The following is a 19,812-nucleotide window of genomic DNA, read 5'->3' as shown; positions in this document are numbered from 1 at the left end:
GGCTTGGCACTTCCCCGGTTGATTCCCTGACTACAGCTGTGCATTTTTGCTAGGCCAACTTTTGAACTTTTTGCTGGCTTTTGAAGCTTTTGCCTTTTGTTTATCTTAACGCCATCGCTGTTTTGAAAAGCGTTTTTGTTTGTATTTAGGAGCTCGGTTCCTCGTTTTGTTCACCCCCTAGACTTTGTTTAATGCAGTTTTTCTCGATTGCTTACACACAATTTTCGGAATCAGTTCTCGAATTCTCAAAACTCTACACACAAATCTCCAAACCTCACACACAAGGGGCAAAACTCTTCACTACCTCTGAAAACAATGTACTCTCTTCTAAAAAGGTCATTTTGTTCTCAAATGACACACACAAGCAGTCATTTTAATACACTCTTATGTGAACCGTTGAACAGTAATATGCACAAGATAAAACTCTATACTCAACTTGACACACAGTAGAAACTTATATTCTTCAGTGTTCTACTTACTAAGAAGGGTATTTTTCTGTAGTAAAATACTGAAATATTATTTTTAGACTTGGAGTGCACAGATGTGTGTATATTTTACATATTTTTGAAAATGTGAAAAATTCCACTAATTTATCATAAAATATTGGGTAACCACATAAAAGTCATCTCCTGTATAACATATTTTGGAGTTCAAAAACTAAACAAATGTGTTTTCTCACTGCATCCACTCATGTTTTCATCAATATCACATGCAATGTGTGTGATTATGGGGTGATGATTTCAGATTGTAAACCGGTATGAAGAGAGTTTGCCCATATGATGAGGAAGTGAACATAGTATGGCGTTTAATTTTAGTATTTTGAATGACAGTGTGTTCAATGCGACAACCAGGGATTTCCTCAATGAAAATTGTGTGTAATCCAGATAATTGTGTGCAGTGGTTTGAAAAGAGTGTGTTTTGAAACTGAAATATGAGTGTTAAGAAGGAATTGTGTTTAGTGTTCAGTGACATTGGTTAGGGGAGTTGGGAAATGGGTGAGATATTCCGAGAATTGTGTGTGAAATACCAGAAATTGTGTGGAAGCAATCGAGAAAAACTGTAAATATCCTTTTTGATACCGTTTTTCAGTTTTCGAGTCCTTTTATGTTACGTCTGTAACAACACATGATATAGCACATATCTAACTCTCATGGCCAACCAAGGCAAATCAGACATTTGAATAAAAGTAATTCTGAAACAATGAGGGCCTGGTGCATGTCTTGTAAAGTGGGCGGGGTGGTCGGGACAGCAGCTCCCAGCGTCATGGTTACCCAGGTCCTGGTTAATGATTGGCCTCATTGCCGCCCTATCAGGAGTAGGGCTGGGTATCGCAGCCATGTTCCTGTAGCGATTCAATTTCGATTCTTAGGGCTTTGGATCGATTAATCACGATTCAATTCCATTCGATTCATTCCGAATCGATTCAATCCGTTCCCTTCTTGGTGGCAGGATTTCCCCCAAAAGATGCTGTTGCCTATTTTTATATAAAAATGTCAAAGGGCTGTGGCTTGACAGTGTTAACAGATTGCTAATTTGTAATAAGTAGGCCTAGGCCTAATTGACTAATACCTACTGGGTATTTTCCATAGACCTATATTAAAAAAAAAGAACAAAACGAAAAAAACAAAAAAAAAATCGATCTTGTGCCCTGTGAATCGATTATGTGAATTTTAGATTAAATTGATCGATTATCGATTAAATCCAGTATTTTACCCAGCCCTAATCAGGAGGCACCATACAGTACAGTCCCCACTCACAGGACTCAAGGCCTTCAATACAATGCAATCTAGTCCAGCACGCCATGTCAAGTCACTGGTAATATACTGCACTACACCATATACCATGGGTGGGGAACCTAGGGCCTGGACGCCCTCTTATTCGGGCCCCGAAGTTTCAGTTGCACATGAAATATGATGAGTTACACTTTGTTTTAATGGTTCACTATTACAGTGGATCTACCACATTAGGTACCGTACCAGTGGAATAACCAGTGTAACAATATTTAATACCATGTAATACCAGTGTAACACCATGCACCAATTTCGTACTTACATCTAAGGTTAGGGTCAGGGTTAGGGATGGTACATGGTGTTACTCTGGTATTACATGGTATTAAATATTGTTACACTGGTTATTACACTGTACCTAATGTGGTAGATCCACTGTAATAGTGAACCATTAAAATAAAGTGTTACCATATGGTGTTTTGTAAAGCAATTTTCAAAATTACATTTGTTATACAATTAAGTTATATTTTCAGGGGACTGTGAAGGAAGGGTCTGTTGTATAGGTGGCCGTCTTCCATGTAGGCCTGAAGCACAGGGGGAAATCCTGGTTTGTGTTCATAGTACGACCCTGGAGGACTTGGCCATTCCATTAGGAAGTGGCCATTCGAATTAGGGATGCAAACAATTATTCGATTAATGCGTTAATCGATTAAAAAACATTAATCGCAATTAATTGACAATTCAACTGACAAGAGACCCAGGTGAAATGGGTATATGAAGAGTGTGTGTGAAGAGGGGTGTGAAGAGGGGTGTGAATAGTGGGAATATTTAAATTACCTTTGGATTAAAGAATTGAAATAGAATTAATTTAAATGTCGTATTTTATCTCAATATTTAATAAAAATTTTAGATTTAGTAGGTAAGATCAGAGTTCTGCGAGTGTAGAGGTCTCTAGGTGCAGTAAAGGAACCGAACTATATGTATGTATTGTATTTGCCGACTGTCACTGGGTCTTTCTCAAAGCCTAGGCCAGTGTCCTTCCAAGTGTATCAGCCTAATTAGTCACGCCCAGTGATTGGATACCCTTTATTAGTCACACCCAGTGATTGGATATTCTGTAGACTTCACCAAAAAGTATCCAATCACTGGGCGTGACTAATTAGGCTGATACACTTGGAAGGACACTGGCCTAGGCTTTGAGAAAGACCCAATGAAAAAAATATGGGAGACTTCATTGAATTGGGGGGTCTGGGGTCCTCCCCCAGAAAGTGTTGCATTTCTTAGATGTAATTTCCTGCATTTTAACGTCCCGTGTCTCGTTTCAGCTCTAAACAGAACCCATACTTTTATCTCTAAATTCCAAAAAAACAATTCTGTATTTCAAGGGGCTTGTGGGGGGGCAGAACCTTTCCATCCAAGGGCCGCATCTGGCCCCAGTTCCGCCATTTGAATAGCCCTGCCATACGTAATTGGGTGAGGTCAGCCAGTCAGTGGCACAGAACAAGAAACTCACTCCTCAACCTTGTGCATAGAGGATTCCAACTAGAGGGTTCATAAGCATGTTTTATGGGAATCGGTCTGTAGGGGTCGTAGTTTAGCTCTCTCCCATTGACTTCTATACAAACGTCTGGGGTGAAGACTCCGCCCACTTTTGCAACTTCCCGTTCACTTATCATGGTACTTTTCTAAATTAATCTAAAATTTTGTAGCATACTTCACTACAGAAACATGCTTGATTTGGTATAAACCACAGTCACTGAAGAGATTTCCGTTGTTTCAGAAATATTTTTCTAAGTAATTTACGTGGAAATTGAGTAAATGTCACCCATACATCTCTATGTATTTCTGGCGATTTTGAGCGTTTTTTACCCCACCCGCCATTTTCTTCTGGCGCGACCGATTTCCGGAAGTTAACATGGTTATGAACCCTCTAGTTGGAATCCTCTATGCTTGTGGACAGCCTTCCAAGAAGAGATGAAGATGTAATAGCTGCAAAAGGTTGTCCGACATCACACTGACCCCTATGGGTTAGGAATGGGATGACACTTGAAGTGATAATGTGCCATTTTTGGAAATAAGCTTGTTGTACACCTCTCCTTGATTTAAATGATTGAGTCTTACGTTTCTCCTGTACTTTCAATCGTTCTCCGAGTATGGCAGTGCAAACTTTACCTCCATGCTAGCAATAAGGTAGATCTGCATCTGTGACTGCGGATACTGAAGTGTTTAATTCAAATTTTACAATGTAACAAACTCAGGCTCATTGGGCATAATCTATTGTCTCTGGTGTGTGTGTGTGTGTGTGTGTGTGTGTGTGTGTGTGTGTGTGTGTGTGTGTGTGTGTGTGTGTGTGTGTGTGTGTGTGTGTGTCTCACCAGTCCATTAGGCATGGTCTGCGTTCCCTGGTTAAGGTACATGTAGTGTGTGTGTGTGTGTGTGTGTGTGTGTGTGTGTGTGTGTGTGTGTGTGTGTGTGTGTGTGTGTGTGTGTCTCACCAGTCCATTAGGCATGGTCTGCGTTCCCTGGTTCAGGTACATGTAGTGTGTGTGTGTGTGTGTGTGTGTGTGTGTGTGTGTGTGTGTCTCACCAGTCCGTTGGGCATGGTCTGCGTTCCCTGGTTAAGGTACATGTAGTGTGTGTGTGTGTGTGTGTGTGTGTGTGTGTGTGTGTGTGTGTGTGTGTGTGTGTGTGTGTCTCACCAGTCCATTAGGCATGGTCTGCGTTCCCTGGTTCAGGTACATGTAGTGCTGGTTGTAGCCGGTGCAGGTGTAGACGCGCATGTGAGGAGCCACCGAGAAGAGGAAACATCTGGAGTCTCCTGCGCACAGTAGGACACAGGAGCACAGGCAGGCAGACCACATTAGCACAGCTAATCTAGACCACATTAGCCTATGGAGACCACAATAGGACAGCTAATCTAGACCACATTAGCCTATGGAGACCATGTTAGCCTATGTAGACCACATTAGCCTATGGAGACCATGTTAGCCTATGTAGACCACATTAGGACAGCTAATCTAGACCACATTAGCCTATGGAGACCATGTTAGCCTATGTAGACCACATTAGCCTATGGAGACCATGTTAGCCTGTAGACCACATTAGCCTATGGAGACCACATTAGCCTATGGAGACCACATTAGCCTGTAGACCACATTAGCCTATGGAGACCACATTAGCACAGCTAATCTAGACCACATTAGCCTATGGAGACCACATTAGCCTATGTAGACCACATTAGCCTATGGAGACCACATTAGCCTATGTAGACCACATTAGGACAGCTAATCTAGACCACATTAGCCTATGGAGACCACATTAGGACAGCTAATCTAGACCACATTAGCCTATGGAGACCACAATAGCCTATGTAGACCACATTAGCCTATGTAGACCACATTAGCCTATGGAGACCACATTAGCCTATGTAGACCACATTAGCCTATGGAGACCACATTAGCCTATGTAGACCACATTAGCCTATGGAGACCACATTAGCCTATGTAGACCATGTTAGAGCCCTATCTCTATCATTTGGAAAATGTCCTGTCTGTAGTCGATGCAAGGCAGTAATAATGCCTATTTGTGGCATTATGCAGATCTGTTTTTTTTGCAGAACTGTCTTTCCGATGTGCTTTCAAAAAATTACAAATATTAACATTGTATAGAGGCGAGGACACGCAATAAATTAACTTCAAAAACAAGATGGCAAGCCTCATTGTAGTTATGTTGAAAGTTTGTCGGCAAAACTGGCGATGATTCAACGCTGTATGTTCGACCTTCGCTGACGGTCGGCAGATCAACCTTAACTCACAGTGATTAAACAGTGTTTATTCATCCTTCTCCGGCGTTAAGAATTCAACGTCTCACGGCGCCTTTTCGGCGTTGTTTTTTTGACCAACAAGCTGAAAATACAGACAGAGAGCGCCTGTGCAGAAATACGCTTTGAGCGCCTGTGCAGAAATACGCTTTGTCGAGTTTGTGTCAATGACGTTGAAATGCAAACGCATGCATATCGTAAATCAACCACGAGGCTCAAATCGTAAATCGATCACGAGTCGCAGATATCGGAAACACAACCAACTGTAAATCAACCACGAGACTCAAATCGTAAATCAACCACGAGTCGCTAGGCAGCAGTCGGGCAATTGAAATGAATAGGCAGCGGAAGCATTGCCCAACCACGAAAAACGGGCAATAACGTGAATGCACCACGTAGTTTGTAGTTATTTCCCCATTTTTTTCGTGAAAACTTCACGAAATGATAGAGATACGGTTGGGCACCACATTAGGACAGCTAATCTAGACCAAGTATGATTGAAATCTGTGTCGGTCGGGTCCCAAAGTGTCTGATTTCACGTGAAATGACCCTATTTTCTCAAAGTCCTCACAGACAGACCACACTTTTTATCTCCTACGTAGCGAAAGTAGGACACTGGAGCACATCAACACTATTTCAGTCATGCGGAGGGCAAATGGGCACAGGCAGATCACATCATGAACACGCAAAAACAGCCCACACACACACACACACACACACACACACACACACACACACACACACACACACACACACACACACACACACACACACACACACACACACACACACACACACACACACACAGAGAAACGTCTATTCACACACCACCCACAATATTTCCACACAGCAACCAACACAGTTTGCCCATTTTACTGTCTCTTGTTTCACTGATATTATGTTATGTCTGAAAGTTCAAATCAGTTTTTTCCTGGAATTTCCAACAAGTAGACTCCCCAAATGAACCTGTTGTCTTACAACAACATTGTACAACAACATTACTTTCATTACTAACCTCAACTGCACTGGCTACCGATTGCCGCCCGGATCAAGCACAAGGCTTTGACCCTTGCCTACAAAACCATCGCAGGAACGGCCCCAGCTTATCTGAAGGACCTACTAACGCCTTATGTTACCGGAAGAGAGCTGCGCTCATCCAGCACAAGCCGTCTGGCTCTGCCATCCAGTCGCTCTAGGTACTCCCAGTCAAGACTGTTCTCTGTTGTTGTACCCAAGTGGTGGAACGGTCTCCAAGAGGCAGCAAGACTAAGCACATCTCTTGCAGCCTTCAAGAAACAAGTAAAGACCTTCCTCTAATGCTTGAGCTGGCCTAGCCCCAGGGCAGACTCTTGACATGATGTTTGTTGTTCTGTATATTTCCTGTGCACTTTGTATTTGCTTGTGATGTTGGCTTGATTATGTCCTCTTCTGAAAGTCGCTTTGGTTATAAAGCGTCTGCCAAATGCAATGTAATGTAATGTAATGTAATGTAACTGAAAGTGGGCTCTGATATCTCATCCATAACATGCGACGCCACTCTGAATATGCAGCCTTAGATCATATGAAATGACACCTCTGTTCCCAATGATGTTAATGTGTTGATTCTGAAGTAGTCCTCAGTCTGGAGTTTCCTCAAACTATGGCACGTCTCTTTTCTCATAAATGACATCAAATAATTACTAAAATGACTTCCTGCTGGGGTCGCCAGGGCTCCGTGGGCTAGTGTGCCGTATCATTGTGGCGGTCAGGGCTCTACATTCACTTTTTTTCATCACCAGCCAAAATGGCTCGTACGTTTGTAGATGTTAATCTTACTATATCCAAGCACGCACTCACTAATGGGTCAAAGTGGCTAGTAAGCTGGTCTTTTCTACCAGCCAAACTGACTTGTCGCCAGCATTTGGCTGGTTACAGTAGCTGGTGTTAAATTAGATTCCTGAAGGCGGGTACCCGGGTTCGATTCCGGCCTGTACGTATTTGCTTCCAGATCCTTCCCCATCTCTCACCCCACTTGTTTCATGTCTCTCCTGCTGTCCCATGTCAATGAAATGTTGTTCCTGATGTAGTCTCCAGTCTGGAGTTAACCGTGTTCCACTTTACTCAAACTACTGTGTGTCTCTTTTTCCATAAAAAGAGTGGCCCAAGGGTGATAGTGAAAAAAAATCCTGAGCCTGAACTTTTTCCCCTGCTCTAACGACGACGACAAGATACTGCATAGTGACGTAACGTAGGCCTATTTTGACACATTATTCAAACATTTAATAGCCTGTGTATGACCATTATTCAAGCCTGATAGAAGAAAACCCTGAACCTGTAACACTTTCTGTGATAAGGATAACCTAATGGGTAATTATTATCAATGTTTTTATTTTTGTAAACTCTGTCAAGCCTGAAATCAGGCATGGAGCCTGAATACTATCAGCCCTAGTGGCCTGATTATCATCGATCATCATCATTTCAAATCATTTCGAGAATTGGTCTGACCAACAGCATAACAATTAACATTTCCCACATGGCATGATTGACATGCCTCCATTGGTTTGCTTATGGTGGTTTGCTTCCAGACAAAGTGGGAGGAAGTACTTGCATTGCTCTTGACCTGACTTGTAGCAACGCTGAAGGTGTTGCGTCACTAGTAGCGCGTTCAGGCCGACTGAGAACCGTGCTGGAGCCCGTTCCCACACCTAATCGCGAACCGACCATTGCATTCACGCCACAGATATTTGCATTCGCGAACCGGGAAGTTGGTTCGCAATGCGAACCGCGAAATACTAGGTTTTTCTCCGCAAACCGTGACGACAGCGTGACCGTCAGCAGGTTCATCCGGGTCACACAGTCACGTGCGGAAAAGGTTAAGAGCCCGGTATGAACACGGGCGGTTCGCAGACAAGCCCTTCAGTGCTGAACGTAACTGGTGCGGGCACCGACACCGGCTCCGTTCTGGTCGGCCTGAAAGCCCTATAGGAGGGCACAGCCTGGCTAATAAAAGAGACATTAAACAACTACTGTCAAACGCCTTCCCCGACTCACCCTGAAACTGTGGCCTGATCTCCCAGCCGTGCGACGCGAACCCCCCGAACACGTGGCCCTTGGTGTCCCTCAGCAGCAGCACGGTGGGGCCCCGGCCTTTACACCCGCTGACCATGCGCGTGAAGCTCTCGCCGTGCAGCTGCGTGGAGAACAGCAGCCGCCAGGGGGCGCCGTGTCCCTCGGGCAGCAGGGGAGACAGGAAGAGCAGCAGGGGCAGGTCTAGCAGGCTGCTGCGCAGCTGTGCCCAGGGGGCCTCCCGGCACTGGGGGAGCAGGGCGGTGGGCGGGCGGGATGGGAAGGCCAGCGAGAGGCCCTCGCTGATCAGCAGCTCCAGGTACACGGCCACCGAGGAGACGCGGAACAGCCAGTCCTCCACACAGGGGGTGTCGCACGTCTGCTGGTCTGGGGGGGGGGGATACAAGGAAGAGGTTAACAGGAGGCAGGGCCCTACCATGGCTGATATGGCAGGGCACACATTTACCACTCGGCCGATCCGGGTTCGATTCCCGGTCTGGGTCCTTTGCCGGTCCTTCCCCATCTCTCTCTCCCAGCTCACTTCCTGTCTCTCCTTCACTATCCTGTCTCACAAAAACCAGTAAAGGCTGAAAAGCCCCCCCCCCACCCCCCCCAAAAAAAACCATGAGGGGGCAGCCGTGGCCTAGTGGTTAGAGAGTTGGTCTTTCAATCTATGGGGTTGCCGGTTCGAATCCCCCCCCCTGACCGCTCTCTAAATCTCCATCCATGGCTGAAGTGGCCTAGAGCACAGCACCTAAACCCACATTGCTCCAGGGACTGTAACCAATACCCTGACAAATAATAGTTGTAAGTCGCTTTGAATAAATGAAAGTGTCAGCTAAGTGCAATGTAATGTAATGTACTGTAATGAGGAGGAGGGGAGGTGAGAAGAGGAAAGGTAAGCTGGGGAGAACTAGTGGTTGGACTGGAAAGTATTCATTCACTACTGCTGGGGGCCTCCGAATAAACAAGGTGTAAAAAAATAGGGCAGCAAGCATGCAGGACAGTGGTGTTGGTGAGTGGAGTTTGGTGGTAAGTTTTGGTGAGTTTTTTTGGTTTTGATTAGAGCGTGCTCTTCAAACTCTAACGTTTGCAGCGTTAATTCAACACTTAGAGGGTCCGTTTAACACGGTTTAGAGTGCATTTGATCCCACAGTACTCTCCAAGAGTTGGATTAACACTGCAGAATGTTCTGTGCAGCCAAGGGGAGATGCATACCTGTTATTCTATGGCAGGGGTGGGCAATTATTTTGGCCCAAGGGCCGCATTGGGTTTAGAAAGTATCTAGACTGTATCTAGATGTAGACTTTAGTAATCTAAGGTTTCCAAGACCCTTGTTTTAGGTAGCCCATTTAAGAATGAGTGTCTATATGAATCTGCATTTTTTTCTTGGAAAGGCTCTGAGGGCCGCATGAAATGGCTGAGCGGGCCGCATGTGGCCCTCGGGCCTGAGTTTGCCCACGTCTGTTCTATGGGGTTAAGGGTGAACAAATAATAGAAGGCCTCTCACTGTCACTACTGCAGTGAGTGCACACTGTACACATGTAACGGTGGCTAACTAGCAGAGTTGTCATGGAGCATTAGTAAACCTGCCTCCCGAAGCCTCATGCGGTACAGTATCGGTAGCGCAGGGCTATCGGATTGGTCCTTTAGTCCAGCGGTATCGTGCTGTGACTCCCATTGACATGGTGGCGAGTTCGCGCCCCGAGGGGGACTCAGTGCGCAGTAATATGCCGGGTTACACACACACAAGCATACAATGACAATGCAAGTGTGTCGTTACTATCCAATGCAAACCTGTAATAGGCGGTTTACAACATGTAATAATAATAATGACTTGATAACTAGAGGGGGAACGAAGGGCAGAAGTCAGTTAAGGACAGCTGAGTAGAGTCATTTGTATAAATCCCAAAGGAAATGAAGGTGTCCAGCAGTATACAAAAATATAAAAAAGTGATAGACATTACACGACATATTAAACATTTACGGTAGCATACTCTTAAGCACACCCCCGATTAGGCAGATGACACACACGTCACACACACACACACACACACACACACACACACACACACACACACACACACACACACACACACACACACACACACACACACACACACACACACACACACACACACACACACACACACACACACACACACACACACACACACATACGAACACAAACTGCTGTGATTTGTAATAACAAGGTGCAAGAATGGGTCATCATATAAAAGGACAGTGTGGCACAGAGCGTAGAGAGCATGGTGTGGATGAACCCAATAGAACACCTTTGGGATGAATTACTGTAGAGCGGAGACTGACAGCTAGGACTTCTCAACCAACATCAGTGTGTGACCTCACCAATGTCTTTAAGGACCTTGAGTTTTTGCACTAGTGCACAGGGCCCTGCTCCAAACCTTTCCCATTGGACTCGTCTCGCAGCATGGAATTGTCCAACATGTTTTTGATATCCTGAAGCATTCAAAGTTCCTTTCACTGGGACCAAGGGGCCAAGACCAACTACTTTGAACTTTCACTGGAACTAAGGGGTCAAGACCAGATGCTTTGCCAAGCCAAGTGATTAGGACACCTGACACTGATAATTTGGAAAGGTTAGCAAATACGTTTGGTAATATAGTGTATTCCTTTACAGGGGCCTGTAATATAGCTAGACAGACAGACAGACAGACAGACAGACAGACAGACAGACAGACAGACAGACAGACAGATAGATAGATAGATAGATAGATAGATAGATAGATAGATAGATAGATAGATAGATAGATAGATAGATAGATAGATAGATATACAGACAGACAGACAGACAGACAGACAGACAGACAGATAGATAGATAGATAGATAGATAGATAGATAGATAGATAGATAGATAGATAGATAGATAGATAGATAGATAGATAGATAGATAGATAGATAGATAGATAGATAGACAGATAGACAGATAGATAGATCGCCTTTATATTCCCAAAAGGGACATTTGTTTTCACCACCATCATAACTTATTACGGCCATGAAGAGGGTGAGTATGATCTCTGATTATTGAATATGCGAGACGTGCGACAGCTGTGAAGTTGAGATCAGTTAGGTTGTGTGTAGGGTGGCGAGTAGTTTTGGATGCAGTGTGTGTGATTTCAGTGAGTTTGTTCCTGTGGAGAAGCATGTCTTGTTTGTATGTACGGTATGTATGTTTCCCCAGCTTTTGTTGTTGTTGTTGCGTAATGTGTGAGTATGTAAACAGCATGCAAAGATGCAGTAGCCAAAGAACACACCGATGGGTATTCCACAGAAACACAAGTACACACATTTGCATGGGAAAGCCTCTTTCCACTACCCGCTGCTTTTCATATACAGTGTGGAAAACAAGTTTTACTGTGGCACAGAACAACAACACAAATAAAAGTGCTAGCTAGCCTATGAACTACTTTTGGTTCTGGTCTCCAGCATTATTTGCTGTCTATGTGCTGTCTATATTTGCAGTGGTGAAACTCTTTTTTTACATTTCTAAACCTACTGTGGTCCTCACTATTTCACATACAGTATAGTATAAAAGTAGCCTGATTCTCATCGATTTTCAAATCTCTTCGAGACTTGGTCTGACCAAGAGCATAACAATTAACGTTTCCCAAACGGCATGGTCAACCTGCCTCCCTTGGTTTGCTAATGGTTGTTTGCCTCCGCCGATAAAGTGGGAGGAGTTCCCAATTTTTCGGGAGTTCAGAAACGATATTGTATTGCTCTTGGCCTGACTAGAAGTAACGCTGAAGGTGTTGTGTCACTAGGACGGTGCTGCCTGGCTAGTATAAAAGTTAACTTTCCATTATTTTTTTCCTTTACTAAACGAGCACTCATTTTCCCACCTAACCAAGGCCTGAAGTGGTCCTATTTTTTTCCACCACAGAGTTTCAAATTTGTATGGAGAATCAAACTGACTACTCTGATACCAAAACCAACTCCCTATCCCTATTTAACATATTATATTGGATAGTTGTGGCCTTCACAGTAAAGCTAGTTCGTTTTACCAGAACTTAAAAGGGACACAATGTAGAATGACGTAGTTTGCGCGGTGCCTGTGGCATGCCTGTCTCAAAATGTACACCGTCGTGTAAAAATGCTGTTTAAATGAGCTCGCTGTAAGAATGTTTTTCATCACAGAATGCCAGCAGAAGCTGATACAAATCTGAATACGGTATGTAAGCAATTTTTCGTATGAGAAGTTTTTTCGGACCGCTCTGTCAAAAGTTACATTTGGGGTTTTCTAACAGCGGAACGTGAAAGTGGTCGCGAGAGTCATCGTTCACTTACTAATGACTCAAATAAGCATCGGCTGACTCGGGAGTCGGGACGGTGATTATTTAAAAAGTTAATCCTACATGTGCAAATATTAAGGGCTGCCGAGTTCAAAGCACACTGACCACCTGCAGAATTTTACACTGACTATTGGCTCCACTGTCAGAGTAAATTAACTCTACACCCTGTACTGTTGCAAATACTCTGAAATACTAACACCTTATGTTTTACAGTGTAGCAGTAAAGGAGTTGGACTAATTTGCTGCCAGGTTTAATTACTCAGCTCACCTGTGATCGAGGTGCTCACAGTCACACCAAAGAAAACTCTCTGCACTACGCAATGCTCCCTGGCAACCCTTTTCCTACTGCCTACTTCTACATACTATACTATATCTTAGATGTATCTGTCAACACTTGTTCCAGGTCATGTTAAGACCGTTTACCTTAACTGACAGAGTATGTTTTCTGCACATGGTCTATCCCAAGTCACAGAATGTCTTTTTGCACAATTACCTTTTTACATTTTTTACATATTACATTTTCACATTCTTTATCTTTACTATTTTTATTTTTATTTTCCCCTCCCTGACTCCTGTGTTATTTGTGTCTTGAAATGTCCATGTGGGCATTCGTTTATTTGTGTATTTATGTAAGCTACTGGATACCTGAATTTCCCCCTGGGGATTAATAAAGTTACTCTACTCTACTCTACTCTACTCTACTCTACTTTTCCTGGTTGCCCACTGTTCAAGCGTGTGGTGTAATGTGATCGTGCTGTGTTTTGTTGTGAGATCCCGACAATAGATGCAGAATCACTTTATGTTACATTACATTACATGACATTGCATTTGGCAGACGATTTATAACCAAAGCAACTTACAAACGAGGACACAATATATAATAACCAACATCACTAGCAGCAGATACAAAGTGCACAGGAAATATACAGAACAACAAGTGCAGATGCAAAGAATATGCAAAGGCTAGGTTTTTGTTTTGTTTATTTTTTAAGTAAAGTACACACACACACAAATACACATGTCAAGAGTCTGGCCTGGGGCTATAATAATACTTTATGTATGAGAAGTGTTTCCCACGATGATTAAACATCAAACAAATGTTTAATCAGTCATGATGAGGCAATACAAGTAGTCAGATACTGAGCAACAATTTATTGGCTGTTTTCTGTATCAGTCTGTATCAGTCTGTATCAGTCTAGCAATGTTTTGGTTACATACTTTATGTAAAATTATATGCACTTAAAAGAGCAGATTTACGTCTCATTTGACTCTATATAATAATAATTTCTCCTAGTAGGGTAATCGCCACGGCGATTATTTGAGGAAATACGGGATATAATCCAGTGCAGCAGCCTGTTTCCCTGTTTGCTAGTGGGTGTTGACGTCTCACCTGAGGCCTTCATCTCGGAGCTCAGCTGCTCGGCCAGCAGTCGCACCCCGGTGTCCTGATCTGCCATGCGCTCCGGCTTCCAGCCCCGAAGGCACCCCCTGGTGGCCAATATCTGCAGCGCAGCTGAGATGAGGTCCCCCAGAAACTGGATATAAGGGCAGGACAGGGCACAGTGTCATGTTTACTGCATTCTTAACAGGATTGAGTAACGACTGTTACACATCTCTACAACCACACACAGCTGGCTACTGTACAAAAAACAACAGCCATTGAAATGTCATTTCCTTGTTCTGACCCTAATAGCACAGTTGCCAAACAATACAAAAGTCCTGTCTTGCCTGGATGTATCATGTGTGATGAAATATTAAAATCCATGTAGTGTCATAGCCTAATACAAACATATAAATATACACTAAGAGAGGCGATACACATGTATAATATGTGCATGTATCATTCACATGACATCAAATTTTAATACTACATAAAGTCAAAATAATCATACAGTTTCCAGTGCAATTACGCTATAATTTCTAGTTAATAACAGCAAAATAACCATACGGTTTCCATTGCAATTACGCTATAATTTTTAGTTAATAACAGCAAAATAACCATACGGTTTCCAGTGAACTTACTCTGTAGTTTCTAGCTAATATAGCAATGGAAACCAGGCCCGCCGACAGGGGGGGCAAGGGGGTATGCTGTCCCGGGCCCAGAAAATGGAGGGGCCCAGAATTGGGACCCCATTACATTGTAGGTATTGAGGTGGGGGTCTTTTCAGATGATTTTGTCCCAGGCACAGCAAAAGCTGTAAGCGGCCCTGATGGAAACAGCTACTGTGTCATCGTAGTAGTTAGGTAGGCCACTAACTAAACTGCAGCAGCAGCTAAGTCATTTCATGGTAACTACGTGGTATCATCACTGACCTGTTTTATCTGGTCCACAGTGGCCACCGCCTCCCCCTTCTTCCCGCCCGGCGGCACTGCCATTGCCATGACGATGGGTGCCCTCTCCTCTGCCGTGCCGCGGAGGGTGTCCGCCAGGAAGATGACCAGCTGCTCCCGGCTCACTCCGCCACCAGCCACCGGGGGCACTCCCGCGTCCACGCTGCTCATAGCCCCATACATCCTCTTTATCATAGAGTCCGATGCTACGCTGCCCATGTGGGCCTGAAAGGAACAACAGGCAACACATGAAGTGAACAGACACAATTACCGCCTTTACTACCAGGGGTATATCAGCTTGTACACCCCTGTTCAATGTTCATTAATTCCCACATATACTCTCTTTATCATTAAGTCCGATGCTATACTGCCCATGTGTGCCTGGAAGGAACAACAGGCAACATTTAAAGTGAACAGACACAAGGCATTTCTCAAAGTCTAGTGTGCATCCTTCGAAGTGTATCAGCCTTCGTAATCACGCCCAGTGATTGGACTCTTTGGTGAACTCTGCGGAGTATCCAATCACTGGGCATGACTAATTAGGCTGACACACTTCCATGGCTCATTCACTTGGCATTGGGAAATAGTGACAATTACCGCCTTTAATAGGGATATATGAGCTGAACACCCCTGTACACTGCTCATCGTGACCACATACAGTCCCAGGAAAAAGTTTGTACGCCCTTTGAAATTTCTTACCTTTTTGTCAAAATTGGTTATAAAACATGGTCTGATCTTCCCGGAAATCACAAGAAGGAACAACCAAAGTCTGCTTTAACTAATTCAACCCAAACATTTACAAGTTTTCATATTTTCATTGGGCATAAGATGTAAACATTCACAGGACAGCAAGGCATAAGTAAGTACACCCTTGCATTCAATAGGTTTTAACCCTCAGTTAGTCGCAATAACCTCAACCAGATGTTTCCTGTAGTTGCAGATCAGATTAACAAAACAATCTGGATGTATCTGGTCTCCCTCTTCTTTAGAAAACTGCCTCTCGTCAGCAAGGTTTGTGGGATGTCTGGAGTGCATAGCTTTCTTGACTCCATGCCATATAATCTCCATTGTTTTTTGTCAGGGCTTTGACTGGGCTATTCCAGAATGTGTATTTCATTATTATGAAGCCATTCTAAAGTCGATTTGCTTCTAAAGTATGGGTTGTTGTCACATTTCAGCACCCATCCTCTTGTGTGCTTCAACTGTGTGACAGACTACCTCACTTTTTTCTGTAAAATATCTTGATAAACTTCTGAGTTCATTGTTCCACTGATAATAGCAAACTGAAAAGGACCTGAGGCAGCAAGGTAGCCGCATATAATGATGCTCCCGCCACCATACTCAAAGGTGGAGATGATGTTTTGGTGAAGGTGTGGTTCTCCAGTTCTCCTCCAAACATGACATTGTGTGTTCCCCTGAACAATTCAACTTTGGTTTCAACGTTGGTCTACAGAATATTTTGCAGTAATTCTATGAAGCATATAAATGCTTTTTTGCAAACCTCAAAGGTGCAGCAATATTTTTTGGACAGAAACCCCATTAATTTTAGATTGGCAGAATGAATCCCATTTTTAGCTATTCTTGGTTACATCTCCTCTTCTGAGTATGGTGGCGGGAGCATCATTATATGCGGCTACCTTGCTGCCTCAGGCCCTTGACAGTTTGCTATCATCAGTGGAACAATGAACTCAAGTTTATTGTGATATTTTACAGAAAAAAAACGTGAGGAAGTCTGTCACACAGATGAAGCACGCAAGAGTATGGGTCCTGAAATGTGACAACAACCCATACTTTAGAAGCAAATCGACTTTAGAATGGCTTCATAATAATGAAATACACATTCTGAAATAGCCCAGTCAAAGCCCTGACAAAAAACAATAGAGATAATATGGCATGAAGTCAAGAAAGCTATGCACTCCAGACATCCCACAAACCTTGCTGACGAGAGGCAGTTCTCTAAAGAAGAGGGACACAAGATACAAACAGATTGTTTTGTTAATCTGATCTGCAACTACAGGACAAGTCTGGTTGATGATATTGCAACTAACTGAGGGTTAAAACCTACTTAATGCAAGGGTGTACTTACTTATGCCCTGCTCTCCTGTGAATGTTATGGCCTTATGACCAATAAAAATATGATAACATGTAAATGTTTGGGTGGAATTAATTAAAGCAGACTCTGATTGTTCCTTCTTGAGATTTCCGGGAAGATCAGACCATGTTTTATGATCATTTTTGACAGAAATGTAAGAAATTTCAAAGGGTGTACAAACTTTTTCCTGGGACTGTATACTCTCTTTATCATGGAGTCAGATGCTACACTACCTACATAAGCCTGAGACATTCGTAGATACATTGCATTTAGCAGACAATGCTTTTATTTGATCAAAAGTGACTTACAAACAAGGACATGCTTGTAAATTCAGAGTGTGAATTAATTAGCCATCCAGACTTTACAGTATACAAGTTATAACATAGGATATGGGTGGGACCAGTTGTGATCTAATCATGGAGTCTGATTTATTTCTCTTCACACCATCATTTAGACTTCCAGTTACATGTCATGAAAAAGGTATATTAGTGTGGAGAGAAAGGGTCCCCATAAGAAGCTTAATACAAGCTTATAAACTGGGGCCCGGCCCGCATATCATACTACCCATGTGTGACTGGGAGGGACAGGGGACATGCAAAGTGTTAAGTGTGAATTAACCCTCCATTAAAGCCTTTTTAAAGGGTTATGCAAGCTTATACAATGTAATATGTGTTAGTTTTGTTGGTTCACCCCAACCTTATGGGTCCATGTGTACTAGGCCTTCGTGCTGCTATTACACTATTTCCTGTACATAAGACCTAACAATGCACTTCCAATAACTATTGACTCCAAGAACCACTCCAGCAATTTGTCAAACCCCATAATGCACACGCAACAAAATAAGGTTTATTATCACCGTCAGGATATGCAAGCAGGTATGTCAAGTTATCCCATTTCTGGCCAAATGTTAAAACAAAGGTGGGAACCGTTTGATGCTATCCGTTAATAGTGTGTGGCCCTCTCACCTTCAGTATGTCGAGCGTTAAAGCCTTCCCCTTGGCCGGTGCACCAGCAGCAGAGCCCGAGACCAGCTTATCGAAGAGCCCCTCCACAACGGGTCTCTCATCGGGACGAAACCGGGTCATCCGTTTCTGCACCACCACACTTTCAGCGTTACCCATCTCGGCATGTGTGTACGTGTAGCCCTCCTGTTCGAGCAGAACAGTAAGTTGTTGTTGCAAGTAAATCCCATCATCATTCACACATTGGGGCAACTAAAATTAGCCAGAGACCATAGCTAACGGTGTTACAATAGGCTACTAAATTGACACCTCCCTGACCCTAACCATACAATTATTCTACTCTTCTACTAATCTGCAAATAATCAAGGCACAAGTATTCGTTGACAATGGTGTTTATGGTTTAATTTTCCTCAATTAGCAGCCACTGTGATTTGCTAGCATAGCTTCCCTGTTCATCTGTCATACTCATAAACGAGTGTGCTGCAACGTTATTTTAACAAATTACGAAATAACCCGTACAGAAAGATTAACAATACATGGAAAAATTAACAATCGTATAATTGCTGATATGTTGATGCCAACCTTGAATGCAACTATTGAAGCTTTCCCCTTTCACATCATCAGTTCTGCATGTAAACACCACACTGTACTCAGTTCCTGGTGAAGTTATGACGCTCGTGGGTGAGCACCAATGGAACGGACAGAAACTGACACATGCCCGCCCATGCAACACAAGTGACCAATCACATAACTAAGCACACATCTGCCTAAATCCGATTGGCTTTATTTGCTGGAAGGCTGTCATGTGCTTTGTGTAAAAATAAAATAAAATAAAAAATCCATTCCTTGTGACATCTCTGCGTATCTTTGAGCATATTGGGGAAAAATAGGCCTAATTACATTGAAAGTAAAAAAAATATCACGGATATTAAAACTTCTAAAATGGTGTGATCTCTAGAATGCCATTTGTCCATAATAGGACACAACCAATGATACTGTAGACCTCCTTGGACACAACACATGAAGGCTTTCACACTAGTCAACTTGAAAGCATTGCAACGTCCCCTGGGGATGGTGTCACTGTAATGCAATTATTATGAGGCCTATTATTTCTATTTACTGGGAAATTATTTTGACTCTCCTGTGTTCTTTGAACTCTCACAGTAAACAATACAGTGTTCATTCAACTCTTGAGTAAGACCAAATACACTCCAGAACATGTTAAATCAACTCCCTAAGTGTTGAATTGACACTGTGAAATGTACTGTGCATGAGATGTTTTGTTGATGGCCTAGCTTCCCAGATATTGCATAATCAAGATATAGATTTGCCCATATGTAGTCTCTAAATGAACACAGAGCTGTGAAAACAAAGCATAGCAGGCGGCTTCTACAACATGGCCAAGAGTGATGTAAGTGCATGCAATGCGATCCTCCCTCCCCGTGCTGGCCCTGCCTGTTTATTATTACAGTCACTATTCTGACCCTGTCACTGGGACAAATC

The 19,812-nt window shown here is 43.2% G+C and overlaps 1 protein-coding gene across 1 annotated transcript in view; it reads right to left on the bottom strand.

The window, feature by feature from the left end:
- The window catches only part of meak7 (MTOR associated protein, eak-7 homolog), a 21,602-nt gene extending 2,633 nt beyond the window's left edge, over positions 1–18,969 (bottom strand). The window contains exons 1-6 of the mRNA XM_063196266.1: positions 18,892–18,969; positions 18,313–18,495; positions 15,238–15,480; positions 14,315–14,459; positions 8,578–8,979; positions 4,427–4,545 (exon numbers count right to left, since the gene is read on the bottom strand). Coding sequence (XP_063052336.1) covers positions 4,427–4,545; positions 8,578–8,979; positions 14,315–14,459; positions 15,238–15,480; positions 18,313–18,468 — 1,065 coding nt within the window. The 5' untranslated portion in view covers positions 18,469–18,495; positions 18,892–18,969. The remainder of the gene's footprint in view (positions 1–4,426; positions 4,546–8,577; positions 8,980–14,314; positions 14,460–15,237; positions 15,481–18,312; positions 18,496–18,891) is intronic.
- Positions 18,970–19,812: the final 843 nt, after the last annotated feature.

The sequence above is a fragment of the Engraulis encrasicolus genome, chromosome 4 (genome assembly GCF_034702125.1).
Source record: "Engraulis encrasicolus isolate BLACKSEA-1 chromosome 4, IST_EnEncr_1.0, whole genome shotgun sequence".
Taxonomy (NCBI): Eukaryota; Metazoa; Chordata; class Actinopteri; order Clupeiformes; family Engraulidae; genus Engraulis; species Engraulis encrasicolus.
The sequence above is the reverse complement of the archived record's forward strand: the minus strand, read 5'-3'. Positions and strand labels throughout refer to the sequence as shown.